At 40.9% G+C, this 20368-nt stretch overlaps 1 protein-coding gene across 4 annotated transcripts in view; it reads left to right on the plus strand.

The window, feature by feature from the left end:
* adamts10 (ADAM metallopeptidase with thrombospondin type 1 motif, 10) overlaps positions 1 to 20127 on the plus strand; it is a 64438-nt gene extending 44311 nt beyond the window's left edge. For 3 of the 4 annotated variants that reach the window (XM_028587734.1, XM_028587736.1, XM_028587737.1), the window contains 11 exons: positions 1435 to 1568; positions 5746 to 5869; positions 8783 to 8863; positions 10071 to 10234; positions 10534 to 10660; positions 14373 to 14502; positions 14858 to 15062; positions 15785 to 15961; positions 16067 to 16232; positions 16780 to 16839; positions 16950 to 20127. In XM_028587734.1, the coding sequence (XP_028443535.1) occupies positions 1435 to 1568; positions 5746 to 5869; positions 8783 to 8863; positions 10071 to 10234; positions 10534 to 10660; positions 14373 to 14502; positions 14858 to 15062; positions 15785 to 15961; positions 16067 to 16232; positions 16780 to 16839; positions 16950 to 17059 (1478 nt within the window). In that variant the 3' untranslated portion in view covers positions 17060 to 20127. The remainder of the gene's footprint in view (positions 1 to 1434; positions 1569 to 5745; positions 5870 to 8782; positions 8864 to 10070; positions 10235 to 10533; positions 10661 to 14372; positions 14503 to 14857; positions 15063 to 15784; positions 15962 to 16066; positions 16233 to 16779; positions 16840 to 16949) is intronic. The other variant, XM_028587735.1, reaches the window with a different exon arrangement.
* Positions 20128 to 20368: the final 241 nt, after the last annotated feature.

A 20368-nucleotide genomic window follows, 5' to 3' on the forward strand; every position in this document is an offset into this window, starting at 1 on the left:
TGTGTGTGTGTGTGTGTTGGTTGGGCAAAAAAAGTCACTTAGGGCTAAGGGAAATTTGAATGTGTTTTTTTACTATTCTGTAACATTTTATGGAATAATAAAAAGCATATTTTTGTGAATTGTATATTGATATGTCTTTCTGGAATTTATTAAATCTAATTTTTGTCAGTTTAAATTGAGTATCATGTGCATATATGCAGTACATATTTTGTAAGGGTGGTGTAGTGGGAATCAAGCCACTAACCTTGGTGGTATCAGTGTCTTGATATACTGTATGTATCTCAGTGCTCTGTCTGTGAATATGTATACAGTATTTGAAAACATTCATTGAGGAGTTTTTGGTAGTTTTGTCTTTGTGTATGTATTTAAGGGAAGCAAGGACCTAATCATATTCAGCTGCTTGTTCTCTGGTTGTCAGCACTGAAAAACATTTCCTACTCCCCCTGCAGACTCTTCTCTCTCTCATCCTGCCTTTTCTCTCTGCACCCTTCATAAGGACACGATGCATTCAGCAGAACATGTGCAAAAGACTTGCATCCAGTCATACATGTTCAAATGACACTATTTACCACATGTTGCATTGAATAGATTACAAATTGTGTTGAAATATATCCTGAAAAACAACCTAAAAACAACCCCCCCAACATCACTTGCAGAGCTGTGAGTGAACCTGCAGCTTGGTACAGGAATTCAGTTTTTGGGCAGTTGCCCTGCAGGAGGTTTGACTGCTATCATTAGCCCACATTCAAATTCTGCACAGTTTGCATTAGCTCAGACTGCAGAATACTGGCCACAAGCTAGCAGGCTGATACAATTTCAGTTCTTGGAGAGATTTTTCAAAAGTGTCTTTTCAAAAGGGCATCGGGGAAACAAAACCAATATAGTGATGTTTTATTGTTGACAAAACCATCTCACCTCTAGCTCAGTTTAATAGCTGTTCTGGACTTTTCTTGAAGGAATTCTTCTCTAGGTTGACTTAAAAGTTCAATCTTGACCTTGGAAAACATTAACAGTCTCACCTCCAGGTCCATTTAGTAGCTGTTTTGGACATTTTTTATCATATCACATCTTTATTATGTTTTATTAATGTCAGATAACTGCCATTGCTGTTTGCCTCAAAGATCAGTAAAACGAATAATATCAAACTAAAAAAATAAAAAGGTTTTTGTGCGTGACATCTGTCTTGTGAAAAATCTTTTAAAATGCATCTTTCTATTGAAAACTTTTCATATGTGACCGTGTGCGTTTGTGTATATAGTGTAAAGATTTGTGCATACAGTACATGTGTTCTGCAGTTACATTTGAGCTTGAATGTGTTTTTGTCCATGTTTGTTTGCTATACTGTTGATAGATCTGGTATGTTGATAATGTTTGCCATGCTCCCTGCATGTTGTGTGTGTGTGTGTGTGTGTGTGTGTGTGTGTGTGTGTGTAGGTGGGGTGAAGCCCTGTTCTCTCAACTGCCTGGCAGAAGGATACAACTTCTACACAGAGCGTTCTCCAGCCGTGGTAGATGGCACACCTTGCCGAGATGACTCTCTGGATGTGTGTGTAAATGGAGAGTGTAAGGTGAGATAAGACATTTCTGTGTGTGTGTGTGTGTGTGTGTGTGTGTGTGTGTGTGTCTGTGTGCGTGTGCGTGTGCGCGTGCGTGTGTTTGTAAGCATCCATGCAAACGTCTGCATGTGAGCAGACAGTTTAAGCTGAAGCCACAGAATACAGGATCAGCACAAGAGTGAGATAATATTGTTATCTACTCACTCTCTAGACTCTGGACAGCAGCCACTGTCTAGTATACACACTGACTGCTGACGATCATCACTATCAGCTGCTTAACTGAGAATCTGTCTTAACTTTGGCAGCGATTTTAGATTCCCATTACTGATGCTCTCTCTTAATCTCGGCTGTTAATGAAAACAAAACATCTAACTGCTGTTCATTTTGAAGAGGAGCAGGCTCCAACAAGCTCCTGAAACCCATTTTGACACCCACATGGCCCATTTGTTAAAGGATTTAGACCAAAAACAAGGCTAATGGTACGTGGATGCTGTTGATTCTCAATCTGTTGTCAGTTCCACTTGTTTATTTTGGATGTAGCTTTTCTCCAAAAAAGTAATTAGAAGCTTTGGATGGGGAGGAAAAAGATGTGAGGAAGAAGAACGAAAAACCTCCAGCTTGTTGTTTTGTGGTTCCCTGCTGAGTGCCAAAATATCTTATTTTTCTGTTCCCCCCTCTTCTGCCTCTTACCCCCTGCCCACCCATTATCTCGCTTTGTTTTAGTGTCTCCGAGGTTATGTAGACAGAGGAGCTGAGAGAGGCTGAACTTATCCAGAAGGGGATTTTATTTATCAACATCTCCTCTCTGTTCTGTCCTCCTCCACCTCTCCTCTGTTTTCCCCCCTGCTCTTTCCTGCTCCGGAGGAACTCTGTGACCCTCCAGCTCAGCTGTTAGTCGGTCTGCACTGCAGCCAGGCTTTCGTTCACTGCGGTCTTATTGTCTCTCTCTTTTTCTTTTTCCCTCTCTGACTCTCTACACCTTTTTCTTGCGACTTTTTCTGTCTGCAATCCAGTCAGATCTTCTTCCTCCCACTCCTTCTGCTCAATCATCTCACCTCTCGTATGTTTCATGTAAAACTTAAAGCACACTGTGGAGAAATCTCTTTCTCTTGTTTGCAGCGTCACTGGGTCACTGTTTTTTTTTTTGCTGGTCAAGATTGGGGTCTGACAATGAGCAGAGGAGAGAAACACAAGTGGAGAGGGAGAAGTGTTGGAGGTAGAAAAAGGACCAGGGAACAGATGGTCCAGTTGAACACAACATGCTGCTACAGACGAAAGGCACGTCTGTCCGAGCCAGAAATATAAAGGGCCACATTTACTAGGAAAATGGCTTTGTTTTCAGGTACATCCAGCTGTACCTGTTAATAAACCTCCTGATGCACTCTGTGAGTACTTCCCTCATGCCCTCATAAGAACTTATGAGGGCAGTTCAGAGGTGGGTTTTCTATGGGATCACATTGCTCAGAAAATAAATGATAACTTAGTGTTCTTTATTACAAAATATTTACTTTGGCCAACTCCACCTGAGAAAAACTTGCTTGTTACTATTACTCAAACATGTAGTCAGAAAATTATGATATTATCATCTTTATCATACTGTATATCTAATGGGAAACCAAATTAAGTATAAGCGGCACTGCAACCGGTGAAGGCAGAGGGGAGAGAAAGATGATGGTGCTGATATAGACGTTAATGCTGAGGTAAATGCCAAGCCAAACCACACTTAAATGTTGAAAGTTTATTTGCAGTGGCCGGATTAGCTCAGTTGGTAGAGCGGGTGCACATATGTAGAGGTTCATTTCTCAACGCAGAAGGTCCAGGTCGAGTTTGACCTATGACGGTTTCCTGCATGTCTCTTTCCCCTTTCATATCTCAGATGTCCTATCCATTAAAGGCAGAAATGCCCAAAAATAATCCCAAAAAAAGTTTAGTTGGGGTCTAGTGATTTAAAGTTCACTGATAGTCAAGTTCAAGTTCAAGTTTAATGACCAAAAACCACAACATCTTTGGCCAGGTTGGATCAGTGCTAGAGCAGGCGCACATATACTGAGAGGTTTATGCCTTGACCCAGAGGTCCAGGATTCAAATCCGACCTGTGACAAATTTCCTGCATGAAAAAAATTATCTTAAAAAAAAAAAAACACAACATACGTCAACGATTTTGCCGGGGCTTCAGCCCCGAAGGTTTTGAGTGTAGCCCCGAATGTATTTTGAAAAGTTGACTGACAAATATGAAACCGAACAAAAGCCTATGTAAACCCCTGAAATCATAAGTTGCCTTATTTCATTGTGCTTTGGCTTTGCACATACTGCATAGACCTACAGCCTGTTAAAATAGACATAGGTCTTAAAAATAATCTAGCCTATAGAATAAGTTTCTTTGCTGTCGGTAGCCTATGGGCTACTCCGTTTCTTCCTCGCTGTTGAATATACAGTAGGTATGGTTCAGACGCAAACACACTGTGCTCTGAAGCAGACCTGTGCGTCGCTTAGTGTCCACTCTCGCTGTAAAAATAGAGATCAGCAGCGCGCCTTCCGTGGTCTGTGCAGCTTTAGGTTTATAATGGACGTGCTCTGCTGTGGACATGCTGCAGCAGATGTGTCACGCTTGAGCTCTGTGTATTTCTTTTTTTTCAACCTTCGACGTAGAGCAGCATACAGCCACTTCCCTAAACTTTCGCTTATTCAGAGACCAGAGTCTCAAACGGAGCTCTGTGTCTGTCAGAAGGTCTGAGATCTACCGTATCAGCAGAGCAATCACGTAAGGCACAGCAGACTATGGTGCAGGTAGATTATTTTCTGAAATATAGTGACTTTATTCTTGTTATAGCCTATTATAACTGTATTTTACTGTAAATATCACAACTCCTCCAAATCCCAGAGAACACAGATATATTTTGAATGTGCACAAAGTTTTGGACATGAGCAGAAATCTTGCTCAAACACATCTGAAATATTACAGTCCAGGTTTTTTTTAATTCATTAAAATTAATTACTGTATCATTGAGGTGAATAATTGTCAAATGCACATTTAAGGAGATTACTTCCTCAACAAAAGATGCAAAAGAGGAGGGAAGAGTAAATGATGACTATAGGCTACATGTGTGCTGACTCAGATATAATTAGAAAATCTATGTTTCCCTTTACATGAAGATATTTCCAGCATAAATTGATTCAGACAAAGGTATAAATAGGTGCATACAAATTCACCAGAATGCAGGAAATGAAGTGTTTAATAACCCCCCACAGCATAACTCATCAAACAAATCTGGAAACAAAACCTTGGCCTTTGGGTTGCCAGGCCAGTTATGATTAGGCCAAATGTTGGTGCCAGCTAAATAACTTCTACAAACTGGGCAGCTAAAATAAACATACACTGGTTATTAACAGGCTGGGCAAGCCAATTGCTGTTATGCATTGCATTCAGTTTATTTAAATGGGTCCGGGCTAAGCCCTGAATCTACTCAAGTCCTAGAAACGCCCCTGCCATCCACTTTTCGTTCATTAATTGATAATTAATTGTGGTGTGAAAGTTCACATTTAAAGCTGCAATGTGCCGTCTCACTTCTCCTGATATCTCATCCCCACAAACCGTTTTATATATATGCTGTATTGTTCTTTCCCAATGAGCTCTGGGAAACACTGCCTTCATGTAGACACAAGAGGCCTCCTGCTAATAAATCATTTAAACCTTTAATAACTCACCACTACCCACAGTATAAAGCCACCAGATAACCATGGGGTGAATCATAGTTTCAACTCTGGATTTAGTTTTGAACTGTGATCTAATCAGTGTAAAAGTAATAATAAACGTAAGCCTCATTATCCCTCTCTACAATAAGCATCTGCCAAATGGATATATGAGTGTGAGAGCAGTTGCCATTCATTGTCTACACTTTTGTTTAGGTGTGGTTAACTGTTAAAGAGGTTGAGTAAAACCACCTGCTTCACTCATCATGAAACTTATTTATGTCGACAGCTATGAGTTTAGCAACCTAAGAGCATTATGTCTGCACAGGATCAGAAAACACATCTGGACTGAGCATCTGATATTTCTGTGTTTTGGAAAAGTGGTCGGGAAGACATTAGAGGTAATCCCTCAGCCCGGCCTTTGACACCTCTCGACTTACTGATTGTGCCCCTTGACCCTGTGCGACCCTGCAGCTCACTGGTTTCTCTCTTCTCGCAGCACGTAGGCTGTGATCGAGTCCTTGGCTCAGACGTTCGCGAGGACCGCTGCCGGATTTGTGGGGGTGACGGGAGCAGGTGTATGTCTGTGGAGGGACTCTTCAATGACTCGCTGCCCGAAGGAGGTACAGAACTAAAACACTCAAGCATCTCATGCATGAGTTTTTTGTTTTCATGTTTAAAGTGGATTTTGAACAATGTCTGCTCTCCTGACAATGAGATAAGGTTAACGTGAGGCACCATAAGAAGTTATGTAACATAATTTCACTGTTGTCCCAAAAATGTGCACATGCAACATTTGGATTCTGATACTCTGGACTGTAAATGCCTCTTGGAAAGTTGACTTGCAATGTGAGTTGGGATACTTCAGACATTCAAAATGTATCACATAATTGTCTGTTCACATGCAAACTCTGTCCACAGCAGCCTACATATTTATTCAAGAAAGCCAACAAAACTCCCTTAAGCTGCAGGAGAATCATTTATTTTAGCACCTGCTGGACTTGGATAAATGATGTGTATATTCAACAGTTTATAGTAAATGTAGCCCAGATTTAAAATTGGCATTACAGATAGTAACAGTTTCTAGTCTTACCCATAATTTTGTCTACATTAATCAGTTTCTTCATGACCACAGGGGACACAGTTTTTATTTGTATGTTATATTACAATCAATTAATTCCTGCATAGTCTTATTGGAAGGCCTTGTAACTTCATCATCAGATATAATTGTGTATCATCAGCATACAAATGAAACAATATATTATGTCTACTGATTACATGACATGAAGGGGAAGCATATACATAGAGAAAAGAATAGAGCCCAGAATCGACCCTTAAGGTTCACGGCAAGTACGTTTTATAGACGAGGAAAGGAAGCTACCAAGTTTAACAGAAAAATGCCTGCCACACGTTTGGGCCTATAAATAAAAGCTCCACATATCTTTAAGAAGAAGAGGAAAAACTCCCTGAAAACTCTTAGCACTGAGGAGGCACAAATACATTAACACATATACATACCATATGCTGTATATATATATGTACATATATTTATCCACCAGCCACCCAGGGACACGTGGCAGACAGATTTAGGTGAGGTCCGACCAGTGTGGCTTGAGGTCCAGCTGCTTTTGGATCTATTCTGGGTTACATTTCTCCTTGCAACACCAACTTCAGAGTTTCTCACCCAACTGTCAACACCACTCACCCCCTTCCAGGATTCCTCAGAGGGGACGCACCCTGAGCAGGCAGCTGTGCTCTTCACCACAGTGACCAGGCCAGCCTGTCAACCCCAGCTGAGGTCTCAACTACCCTCAAAATATCTGACATTATTGTTGGCCTAAAGGAATCCGTTAGTAAAACTGAAGTTGAAGTGTAGGTTGTTTAGTAGTGTGTTTTGTGATCTGGGGATGGTAGCCACGGTCAGTGCTATTTTTAAAGTGGTGCTCCAGGGATTTAGTATTGCACTCCCATAAAGGTTGGGGGAATTGCAAGAGACCAATTAAAAGAATTGTCAAAAGTGATGAAGCAGAGGTTTAGATTTTCTTGATGTTTATTTCCTAGTATGGGTCATACTAAAAAATAAATGCTGGCTCCTATTAAATACAACTAGTGTGCTAAGGTGTTTGGTGTTTTGGCACTAGGATTAGGCAATGGTTAGGGTTAGGGTTAGGTGCCTTGAAGTCGACGGTCACAGCGCTGCCTTGAAGTCGACGTTGGGGGCTTAAACCACCATTGAGCGCGTGGTAAAGGCTCATGTCTTTGTAACTCCACGCCAGCAGTTTGTAATGCAAGCTTCTTGTTAAAAAGTGTGTGGACACTGAATATCACACCCATATGTTAAATACCTAATTCCAAGACCACTTATATAGTATTTATATACTGCTATAACAGCTTCTGGGAAGGTTTTCTACAAGACTTTGGAACTTGCTGCAGGGATTTGTTCCAATTCGGCTTCAAGATAGTGATGTTTTGCGATAAGGCCTGGCTCTCAAGTCAGTGTTCAAGGTATTAGAAAGTACTTATTTGCCATATAATGTAGATTTCCCAATTTTTGCCAATTAAAACCTAAGTAAACTGAGTTAACGCAAGTTAAATGTCTAAACTCAGTTGACTTAGTCACAACTACAGTACCACATGTCTCATCTCTAAACAAACTCAAAGGCCGGGATTGGAGGCTTATTCTGGACACAGAAAGATTCATGACTGGCAGAATCACTTACTCATGTCTATAACAAGCTTACGATTCTTTGAAGTTCTAAAACCTTTAGTCAGCGCTTCTCCATTCTGTTCAAGTAATTTAAATATGGTCTGGGATTAGGCCAAACCATTGAAATGACATAAATGACATCCCAGAAAAGTGAAAGTTGAGGTTTTTTAAAGATGCTGTGTTATTTAATCATTGCTCTGTGCTCTCAGTTTAAATGCAATAATGTCCCTTAAAGTCTATTTCTATCTGCCCAGCCTGTGGCTCTGGTAGGCGGTGAGGGGTTACTGAAGGTTTACACAGGTTCTTGAATGTTAACAGAGGTACACACTTTTCTTGCACATTTGCCAAAAACCTCAAACTTTGTCCCTCTAATCTTCAACGCTTCCATCTAGAAGACCAGGGTCAGTCCCACCTCACAGAACTCCACATGGAGGTCACGAGCCAAACCTCTCCTTTCCTCTTGTGGTCAAAGCACTGGAAGGATTTATTTATTTCCTTAATTTTTTTCTATTTCTTCTTCCTCTAGTGAGGCTGGAGTTATTTCCAGGGCTGTAGTGGCTGAGCTGAGGAGAGCGGAGGTGAGATGAGTGTAAAACGAAAGCCGACAAGAGACCAAAACAGATGGCAGGAATAGAGAGAAAAAGAAGAAGAGAGGAGAAGCTGGCCCTTGGCGCAGTTCACGCTCTCTAGCAAAGAGCTGAGTAGCTGAGGCCGGCTGCCCAGGAATGCAGCTGGAATCTGAAGCCTCTGCTTAGTCCATCGACATCCCACAGAGCTAAACACAGAGCTAAACACTACTTACTACTTTTTTTGACTTTGTGTGTCTCAGGTTATGAAGAAGTGGTCAGAATTCCTAAAGGATCAGTGTTCATCCACATACAAGAGCTCAACATCTCCCTCAACTACCTGGGTAAGATTATATTCAAGCTAATGTTGAGTGTAACTGCCTGTCAAAGTAAATAGTTATATAATATATATAATAAAATATGAAAGATAAGATAACACTTTATTTATCCCAAGGGAAGTTTTTGTGCAGCAGTTGCAATACAAAGTGGGAAAGAGTGCAAATATATAGATCCAAATAAACAAAATGATAAGTAATGAGTTATCTTACCAAGAGTTTGATGAGAAGACCACATCAGTTTAATATCTCTCTATCCAACAGTAACCTGATTCTGCCAGATGGATTGCTTTGCATTTGCTTGGCATAGCTATCTATCTAATTATTATTGTAATTAAAGAAACCTGTGCTATAGGCTACCCGCTAAAAATGCCTGTCCTTAAAAACAGATGTAGCTCATCAAATAATTAGCTCATAATAATTCAGCTCATAGCTGAAATCAGAAATATTGGGATTTTCTATGATATCTTCAACTTGATGAAAAGAAAGATGTTGGTGTCTACAAGTTGCAAGAAAATTAGCACTAAACTGCAAATATCGATAACAAAACAAGCTAATTTGGCCAATTTATATGATGTGACTTCAAGGCTCGCAGTGGGAGGAAATATGTTGGAACAATGCGTGAACGTTTTCCTGTTCTTATAAATCTGCTAACATTGCATGAATGCTGCTTAGCTTCAACAGTAGATGCATGGGGAAGCAGTTAGCTTAGATTGTCAAAAGTGCATTCAACCAGCTCCAAAGTTATATAATTATATGCTTGTATTCAACATTTGTAGGAAAAGCAAATTATACTTAACTAACAAAAGCTGCATGGTCTTCTGTCCTTACAGTAAAGTCGCTGTCTTTGCCAATTTTCATAACTTTAAACAACACACAGAGTTGACACTTGGATGTATTTGCGACTAGCTTGCTAGCTAACAAGATGCAACAAGTAACTAAGACAGTTTTGGAGCTGTTTGACGGTGCATTTTTACTTTAGATGCAGGATAACTGTTCCTGCTTCCAGTGTTTGTGCTAGCTCCAGTAGCCTAAAAACTTCACAGTGATGATCTCTGAGACAAAGCTTATTTTGATCTAACTCTGTAATACAACATTATTCAGGAATCTTCTTATGGTGAAGATTTAGATGCATTTGTAACATTAGTGCATTTATTTCTTCCTTCTACTTTACTGTTTTCCTTCTACCTCCCTCTCCTTCTCCTCTGTGTCCCAGTGCTGAAGAGTAAAGGGGACCAGTACTTTATCAATGGGAAGCTGACCATTGACACACCACGCAGGTTCGATGTTGCCGGTACCACCTTCCACTACAGGCGGCCCACTGATGGACCAGAAACTCTTGAAGCTCTGGGGCCAACAAACATAACCCTGACGGTCATGGTAAGATTGGAAAGAAATATTTCCAAAGAAAAAGGAAAGAAAAATCACGCACACACTTGTCACCTCTGTATTGCTTTATTTGGTCGGTCAACGTTTCGGTCAGGGTCCTTTCTCAAGACACAAATGCACATTTGGAAATGGATCTTCGGGGGAATTAATTCCCTGCACCACAAAGGAGACAAAGCAAGTGGTGTGCGTGTTGCTTTTTACTCAGAATTGGAAAGAAATCCCAAAATAGATCTTTAAAAAACATGTCAACAAAAGTTTCATCATCATTTAGTGTTAAATGTTTGGATTAGGTGCTTGTGCGGGAGGAGAACCCAGGGATCCACTATCGCTTCAACCCCCCACTGAACAGGGAACCTCTGACTGGCTTTGCCTGGCACTACAACTCCTGGTCACGCTGCTCAGCTCTCTGCGCTGGAGGTACACACACACTCGCAAGCACAAACGCGCGCACACACACACACACACACACACACACACACACACACACACACACACACACACACACACACACACACACACACACAAAAGCAAACTGTGTTAGGAGGACGTTGCATTGACATACATTCATTTCCTGGAGACTAACCCTAAGCTTTAACATAACCACTACATGCCTATCCTCAATGCTAACCCTAAGCCAAGTCCTAGCCCTAAAATTTTATGTTTTACCTTGTGGGGACAGGGTTTTGTTTCCAAAATTCTTTATGATGTGATTGTGTGAACAGATGTATGTCCCTGCATCGTGATTGAACCCACTCACTTGGGGCAGATGTCACATAAAGGTTAAGGATTAAATGGCTTAAACGTCTGTTTGGTAAACTTTTGTCATGGGACTAGAGTGTTTGTGGAATCCATGTTGAGGCGTTTGAGCAGTTCACAGGCTCTGAGACTTTGTAGATATAACACATAGCCAAGCTCGCTTTTCCTCTCTGGCTTGTATAAGTTAATGATCCATGCTGCTTTACCTGATAAGGGCTAATTTTCTCCTCTGAGAAACAAATCCTTTCACTTGGCATAGTGTGGAGAGGAGAATGTGGACATGGGGGGGTGAATATTTAGAGAGGTAGTGGCAATTAAGAAAAAAAATAAAATGGGGATACTTTTGTTCTTTTATGAAATAATTTCAGACATGGAGCCATTAGGTTGGATCCTTAGTTGATGTTTTTCTGTATGCGTAACATGCAGCACCAGTTTATAAGCTCAGGACATTGTTAGAATTTTGTGAGTGTCTCACTGCAGCTCTAGAAAGACCTTAAAGGCATACTATGCAGTTTCCGTTTTTTGTCAAACAGCTACCCCTAGAGTCGCTGTGGAGTACTTGTATTTAACGTTACTGTCGTAAATACCACTCACGCAGAGCCGTCTCTGCACTCACGGCCTGACCCTCCCCCCTGTAGGACTGGTCTTATTATCAACAATGGATGAATCAAATACTTCGTAAAAACTGACAACATAACATAGAACGCAAGCAAGTTTACTTGACATGTTGATAAAATGTCGGGAGTACAGTCTTCAAGTTGGCCTTATTAAAGTCTCCTGCGATTATGTGAACACTGTCAGGGTGGGCCCGCTGCTGTACGTTTATGGTGTTCAGCAGGAGAGAGAGTGCCCTGTTTACAATGGCGTCGGGCTAACAGTAGTGATCGTCACAGGCGTGACGTTCACTACTGTTAGCTCTCTTGGTAGAAAAAAAGGCCGGCATCTTACAGACATGTACTCAAGGTCAGGGAACAGTTTATCTATAATTGTCCTGTTATTACACCAGTTCTCATGCACGTACATACAGAGCCCTCCTCTGCTCTTACCGGAGTCCTCAGTCCTGTCCCAGCATAGCAGAGTGCGGCCTGCTAGCTGCATGCTAGCATCGGGTATCCCCGGGTGAAGCCAGGTTTTGGTTTTCAGTTCGCGGAACCGATAGTACTAAAGCAATTTGTGATTCTCGCAAGATTTTGGCCGGGTGCCATCTCCCAAACCTGCATTGCTGGTCTGGATGATTTGCCCTACTACGAGTTTGTTTACCATCGAAATGACTTCAAAGCTGTTATATTAAGGTACAAATCTTGCATAGTGTGCCTTTAAGGCCGCATTCAGACAGCCTGCGTCAGCCATCCGATGGTCCGGCAAAAACACAGGCCACCCATTCATTTTGAATGGGGTTAGTATGTTTAGGCTGCGACTCAACTTTTGGAGAAACGCAACCCCACTTCACACTGCGGTGGCCAATGATGTAAACGGCAATCAGACTTTTGAGCTATGGTATGAGCCGGTGTGAGAATCCCATACAGTATCGCTGCCAAAACAAAGTTTTAAAACACTTTGAGTGTAAAAAACGAAACACAAGCACTGAGCTGCCCTGGAGATTGTGTAATAGCTGAATGTTTCCTGCACCAACAAGAAAACATAGCTATCTATAAACGATCTGAAGGAAAAAAGTAATTGTGAAATATAAAGTCTACTTGTGGTTTGTTGGGTTGGTTTAAGAACACAACAGGACGTCACACAAATGGGCCGTTTCATTGACACTCCCCCCGGCGTACAACCCCGCGGCAAATCGCCGGATCACTTTTTTTGGTCTGAAACAGATATGCTGTACTATTTTGTGTGTATTTGTTATGTTGTATTCATAAATTTTTTAAGATATGCCTATAGATAAGTTTCCATCCAATTGTCAATCGAATTATCTGAAGTTCGGTAAAAAAACTCATGCGAATAAAGCTGGTGAAAGTGTGTTTCCATCCAACAGCTTTAAAGCGAATAAAAACCTGTGCGGAATGACGTCACATGCTGTTTTGCGATAAAATTGGTATATCAAATTGATTTGAGACATTTTAAGGTGTTTCCATTCATTTTCGCACTGAATCGCACAACATTCAAGCAAACATTTGTGAACAAAGTTTTGCTAGACAAAAGTAGTTGTTGTTAATATAAGAGGCCAAGGAAGCTACGATGGGCCTTTGGCCGAGGATCTGATCCAGCTCACCAAAAAGGTGGAACTTGCCTTTTATTTTCCCTCCGGCACCGCTGCGAGACAACTCTCTTTTTTTTTAGACATGTATCGCTGTTTGAGCCCCTTCCATTTACTCTGGAGGACGTCCCACGGCTTGTCGTAACCTTTGTTGGTCATTTCCTTCTCGAGTTCCTGATAAATTATGGCATTTCTTAGATTTTTGCTATCTAAAATAGCCGTTATTTTTTGCTCATAAATTAAATTCAAAAAGTCTCCTGTCTCCTCGTTTGTCCACTTACATCTGTCTTTGTTGACACCTGTCATGTGTGCAAACAGAGCGGAAATACTGGGCAGAAATGAACTAAAACTTCTTCTTCGTTTTGTGGCGGGTTGCAACCATAAAATGACCTAAAACTTAATTGCAATTCATTAATTTATTCGGCAAATAACGTTTCCATCAGCGTTTATCGCATGAGCCGTATATCGATCAAGATAAAATCCGATGAGACCAAACGTATTTCCTTTGAGTCGATATTCGTGAAATTCAATCGAATTTTACTGTTTCCATAAGGCATTTTTCATTCAATATCAATTAATTCGGATAAAAACGTGTGGATGGAAACGTAGCTTATGATACGCCTGTTTTATCTGGCCTGGGGCAACAGATGAAAATGTGCATTTTATTTACTGGCTCATTTAAAGAGCTTTTGTTCTGTTGATCAAATGAGCATAATATAAAAATAGATGAAAATTAAATCATTAAATACCAGACATTGTTTCTCCCCATTTTTGTGATGCTTATTGCTGAACAGTAGTAGCTCATTTGGGGGATACAAAATGTATTGTAGCTGCCAGTTAACTGCAAAAAATTTTGAAAAAATGTGAACTCCTAAATGTATTCTTTTTGAAAATGTTGCAATGTGGGCACCTGGGTAGCTCACCTGGTATAGTGTAAAGAGGCTTAGCCCTCGACGCAGCGCCCGCGGGTTCAACTCCGACCTTTGCTGCATGTCATTCCCCGTCTCTCTCCCATTTCAAGTCTCTGTCCCTTCGGAAATAAAGGCATAAAATGCCCCAAAATTATCTTAGAAAATAAATAAAAATGTTGCATGAATGAATGCTATTTTTTTCCCGTTATAATGTTCTTTTTTTACGTTTGTCTCGTGTTGTTTCAACTGTGGTCAGGTGTGCAGACACAGCAGGTGGTGTGTAGGAAGCAGGCCGATCATTCAGTCGTCTACAACCACTTCTGTGACAAGAAGAACAAACCCAAAGAGAAGAGGAGAACCTGCAATACTGAGCCGTGCTCTCCGTCGTGAGTAGTCTCTAGTCGATAAGATTTTCTTCAAATGGAATACAAAAGACATGTTTTATCCTAATTCAGGGCAATTTGGAGGCATTGGATGTCAGATTTCTGTATATTCTGTGTAATTAATCTTTCAGGAGATTCACATTTATTCATTACAAATTGTTGTTGTTTATTATAAGTCTTATATACTTTTTTTGTTCACATATACGCTTGTGTGTGTATTTTAACTGTAATGCTGTTTACCAATTTTGTATGTGCGTTGGTGGGCTTTCCTATTCCTACCTGTAATTCCTGTTTGCACAGTATGATGTCCACATTATAGTATGTAATGCAAACAAAAACGGCCCCTCTCTGCTGCTAGCTGGTGGACAGGAGAGTGGTCAGAGTGCAGTCGCAGCTGTAACGGTGGCCTTCGGACACGGGAGGTGTTATGTAAAAGGAGGATCTCTGTGACGGAGGAGAAGGTCCTGGACGACTCAGCGTGTATAACCCAACGCCCTTCCCCCACTGAGCCCTGCAGCAACCACAGCTGCCCCCCTGAGTGGCTGGCCCTGGACTGGTCCGAGGTAGGCAGACGTCAGAGGTCTCCCATCTTGCATGTGGTTTCTGTTTTTCAGTAAACTCAGCTAAATTTGAACCAATACATTGTACAGAATTCCTTACAAATGGAGCAATAGTTTATTTTCCACTTGAACCTAAGAAACCCAAACATCTGCCAGGAGAAAGTAAGAGAACTTAAACCGTAAAATACACAATAGAGGCACGGCTCAGACAAATACATCACTCTAAACATGTTGTGGAAGTCATGAATACATATTGTTACACTTGTCATGTGGGAACCTTTAATTCTAGTTTGAATGTCTTCTGTGTCCTTGCAGACATGTAAACTGTACTTGAAGGACTTTTTACAACAGGCCTGAAAACTTCATCTTCTCATACCACACTTTGTTCCTGCATCTAAACTCTGTTGTCACAGTTAAGGATGAATTGAAACCAAGTTAAATGGTGTCAGAAGTGCTGCAGTGTTCAACTATTCTCTGACGTCTTGTGTAATGTAGCAATGGCACACTCACAAGAGGAATTATGTCCAGCTGATTTACAGGAACTAAGCTGGCTCTTGACTTTCCTATACAGCTGCTGCCCTCTGCTGAGTGGATTAAGAAGATTTATTTTTGTATGCTTATGACCGCAGTGACCCCCTGCTGCACCCTCCCATCGCCTCCATCTCCCTGCCCTCCCGCCTGATGTTTTTTTCTCTCTCTTGCTTTATCTCTCGCTCTGTTCGCAGTGTACGCCCAGCTGTGGTCCTGGCTACAGGCACCGTGTGGTCTTGTGTAAGAGCGGGGAGAGCGGTGATAACCTGCCAGAGTCCAAGTGCCCTAAACATGGCCGGCCCACCTCCAGGGTACGCTGTAACCTGCAGCGCTGCCCTCCCCCTCAGTGGGTGACGGGTCCCTGGGGAGAGGTACTACAGACTTTTGGTTTATTCTTGTACCTCTTCCTGGTTGTACTGGGACTTACAACTCAGTGTCCGTTTTTTTATACTTAAATGCAATCCCCAATGTCTTAGTGTTCTGCCAGGTGTGGTCTGGGTCAGGAGATGCGTTCGGTGCAGTGTCTGACCCCCTCCCGCCAGCCGTCCAATGAGTGTCTTGAACATCAGCGGCCAGCAGGCATGCAGCAGTGCAAGAGCAAATGTGACCTCAATCTGCCCATCAGTACAGACAACCCCGAAGGTAAGAGGTCAAATCATTGCTCCTCCTCATATGTCACAGAAAGAACATTATAGAAACCATTTCCCACTAAGAGTTTGCAATGGAAGATGTTGTGCTAATTGAGAATACGATATAAAATCCACAGATTTGTTAAACATTTTTGTGTTCAATTTAATTTAATTTCAATTATTATGAACTTGGATGTCATCACATCAAATTTAACTTAAAATGCCTCACTCAAAATGTAGTAAATATAAAAGTCTGAGCTGCCAATGTAGCTTGTGAAAGGTATCTGTGTAATCAGATATCAGTGACTCATTCGGTAGTCGGCCTTTTCTCATTGTTTTCTAGTTGATATACATTTTTTAAATATACAAATGAATATGTTTAAACGTTTGTAACCCAACTCCAGTGGACTTCTACATACATTATCTATAGTGTGCGTACGCATACCAAATAATAAAACTTTTTTTATTGCATTGCATTACATTTTATATACAAAATGTGGCATATCTGATTTTCTCAAGCATCAAGAAGTTAATTAATTAATTAATCATTTAATCCACAGGCCAAATGCCGGGAGGATTTATGTCATTCCATACAAGTCGTATAAGTCTGAACAATAAAGGTGCATAAAAATGATAATATTCTTGGTATTTTGATTGAAATCCTGTACAGTTTCTAAAAAGATCATTGTAATGCATTGATCAGACTGCTTCATGTTTGTCTTTCCTGCAGAGTGTAAAGATGTGAACACTGTGGCCTACTGCCCCCTGGTGCTCAGGTTCAAGTTCTGCAGCAGGCCATATTTCAGACAAATGTGCTGCAAGACCTGCCAGGGACACTGACCTGACACCGTGAAGCTCACAGCATCCACTCTCTGGGTCCTGTACACACTCACAGTAAGCCTGAAACCCTCCCACTGAGCCTTGTAACAGCAGCCCTCACACTACCTCTATCAGAGGAGTGAGAGATCGAGCTGGAATGCTGTCGGACTGACACCTGGTCCTGTTACTGTTAAAGAGGGACCTTTTTTCCAGCCAGAATCCAGCACAAACCAGACGCCTCTCCGGGCCGAGCTGGGCCATAACAGCCTGAGCTGAGTTTTACATTCCACTGGAGGGAGGGCTGCAGAAACCTGGAGAGGCAGAGAGAGGGAGAGCGCAACTTCCCTCCATCGCCTGTCTTTCTAATGATCCCTCTGTTGTAATATTTTGGTGCTACTATATTTCTCTTTGGCCGCAGGGCTGGTCGCAGTACTCTCTTAAACCTGTATGTTAACAGGTGACATTTGTTTAGTTACGAATTTAAAAAATCCACTTTGTAAAGAAAATAGATTTGCCAGATATCTTCGCCCATGAAAAGGAATATCTTATGCTATAAAATGAAAGTTTTGTTTCTATGTTATCTAATAGTTGTTACTTGACCACATTGTTTTTATGCCATTGCTTCGTTCCGTATCAACATATTCATCAAGTCCTCGCTGTTATTCAGCTGAAGTATGAGCAGAGTTTGATTTGCACAAAGTGTCAGCAGTCAGAGGTCTTGTGTATTTTATGTTTGTTTTGATTTGACTTGATCTCTCTATGGAAGCTATAAATGTGTCACTGCAGTGAACCTGCCGTAGTCTTGCCATTTTGGTTAGTTTGCTTAAATGTTATCACCTCTACAGTAAAACAGAGCTTCAAGCTGCACAGGACACATAGAGACACTTAGTGATGTGAGCAAAGCCAGTGCTGACCACCAACCAGGACATTTTTAGATTATAGGATTTTTTTTTTGTGTCTGCGGCAGCTCGGCTCAGTGTCATTATCTGAAAATCCCTCAGTGTAGGGCCTTGCTGTTCATTTTTATTTTTTTATTTTTGACACGTTACCACTCAATCGACAGTGCTAGTAACTTTTACTGTGAGTGGAAACCCCGAGCACAGTGAGACACAGTTGAGTCAGCTCTGCCAGCAGGAACAGGCCCAGTGAGGAGGAGTGAAGACATTTGACCACACTGCTTTCAAACAGCATTTTATAGTATGAGTGCTAATCTGAGGATGGATTTACACACCCATAAAATATCTGATTTCTTTGTGGCAATGATCTGATGTATCTGATGTAGTCGGAAACCATCATTAAGCCTGCTGTGGAAAGATTTCTGCCACAGATTATTCTAAACTAGAGAATTATCATTTAAACTAATCTTCCAGTGTGATAATAGCTGATTTTTTTGACCATGTGGGGGCAGTAGAAATAAGTTGTTTTAAATTGTTGAGTTGTTGAACTTGTTAGCAAACAATTGCCTATTTACACATCCCGCTGTTACAGAGCAACGTTCATTTGGAGTCATGTTTGTGTCCACCTGATGAATATAAGTCAATATTCACTCTCTTTGAGCTCTGTTTTGGTCTCTACCAACTCCTGATGGAAATATCTGCCATTTCCTGCTAAGCAGGTAGTGTACAGTGATTTTTCTTAGAGGTTTTTCATTGAAAACAGCTGCCTGCTGCAGCTGAAAATTACTGAATGAGAGCAATGAGAGTGAACCAAAAACTGTAAAGTCGTGGGCTGAACAGCTAAACAATAGTTTAAACTATAGTTGCTTAATTGAATCGACACAGTCAGTGTAAAGCTGTGCGCTGAATTCTCAAAAAGCCCAAAACCACTGTGCAAATAAATGTCAGCTATTGTCCTTCTAAAGATAGTGATGGGATTATGTCACCCTAAAGGTCACAGATTCCCAGCTGTTGTGCATTTGTGTAGCGCTGATTTCATTGAAGATTTTTTTATTGACACAGAAAAAAAAAAAAAAAGCAGTTTCAGCTGTTTCTCCATCCTGAATACTTTTCGACACAAGAGATTAGTCATCACTGTGACGTCCACTGTGCTCTGCTGTGGCCGGTGTCTTCACAAACGTTCACACTGATCACCGCTGAAAGCAGCTCTGTGTAACACTACATGTCACATCATTTCATTGTAAAGAGACAAAGCTACAGTTTGTCTTTATGGGGATTAGCTGCAATGTTCTTTCTTTTGTTTTGTTTTATTGTGGTGCTTTGGTTTGGATTGGTGCTATTAGTTCACTGTTGTTGTAATTGTTATCATTTTAACAATTGTGCTTTTAATTATTCAGAAATCAATTTGAGCCTGTTGTAACAATACCAATCTGCAGAGCTGGTCCCCTCACCCACCAGCCATCCTCTTTGGGTTCCTTTGTTCATTTCTATCAGAATATAAGCTTTTAATGTACACTCCCTGACTTGGTTAACATGGCCAGTAGTGCCTCAAAATCACAATGCAAATTGTAGAATTATTTCAAATACCGTAGCAAATTCTGAAAGGGCACGGTACAGATATTGGCATTTCCCAGCGCTCTAAACATCTTAACAATTTTAGGACAATAAAAATAACTTATTTGGGCGGCATAAACAAACCTTTAGGTTTTGGGAACGCCTTAACAAATGTTTGGTACTCGGATGGTGTGTAGGGCTCAAAAAAGTCAAACAGTCTTGGGGTATAGAAACGTAAACGTGGGGCATAGAGACATTATTTAATTTAAAGTTTTTGTGCGGATCATTTGTATGCCATCGGTGTACAGCTAACTTCACCCCCACAGTTTTCATTATTGAACACACAATTTGTATCATTTATCAATTGCACACAAAGTTTCAGAAGATAGTTCTTGTTTTAGTCTCTGAAAGGCGTTTTATTTTCTCTGTATCTACCTGTGCCTATAATAAAGGTTCACACTGAGAAGTGAGCCTGTTTTATCTGAGTAAATAAGAGGGACAGTACCGGTAATTGTTGTTTTGTTTTGTCACATGATAATTATAACATGACATGTACTGTATGTTGTTCAATACTATAGAAAATGAATCTGTTTGTCCCCCATGTACATCTTTTTAAAAGGAAATATTAAATTGATTAAACATGACGCATTGTTGATTCTAAGAAATGGGATTTTGTCATTTGAGCTTTTCTGTCCTCAACTTACTTGTGCTAAAATAACACACTTCAGCATCCAGACAGAGGTTGAGATCATCCGTGATCTATTTCTGGATCTGACAGTCTTCATGGAAAAGATGAAGCAAGAACTTCTTCCTTTTGTCTGAATGAGGCTGAGACATCCCTCGTCGATCGGACTTGTTGAAAAAAAAAGGGTCAGTAGGC

The sequence above is a fragment of the Perca flavescens genome, chromosome 9 (assembly GCF_004354835.1).
Source record: "Perca flavescens isolate YP-PL-M2 chromosome 9, PFLA_1.0, whole genome shotgun sequence".
NCBI classification, from domain to species: domain Eukaryota; kingdom Metazoa; phylum Chordata; class Actinopteri; order Perciformes; family Percidae; genus Perca; species Perca flavescens.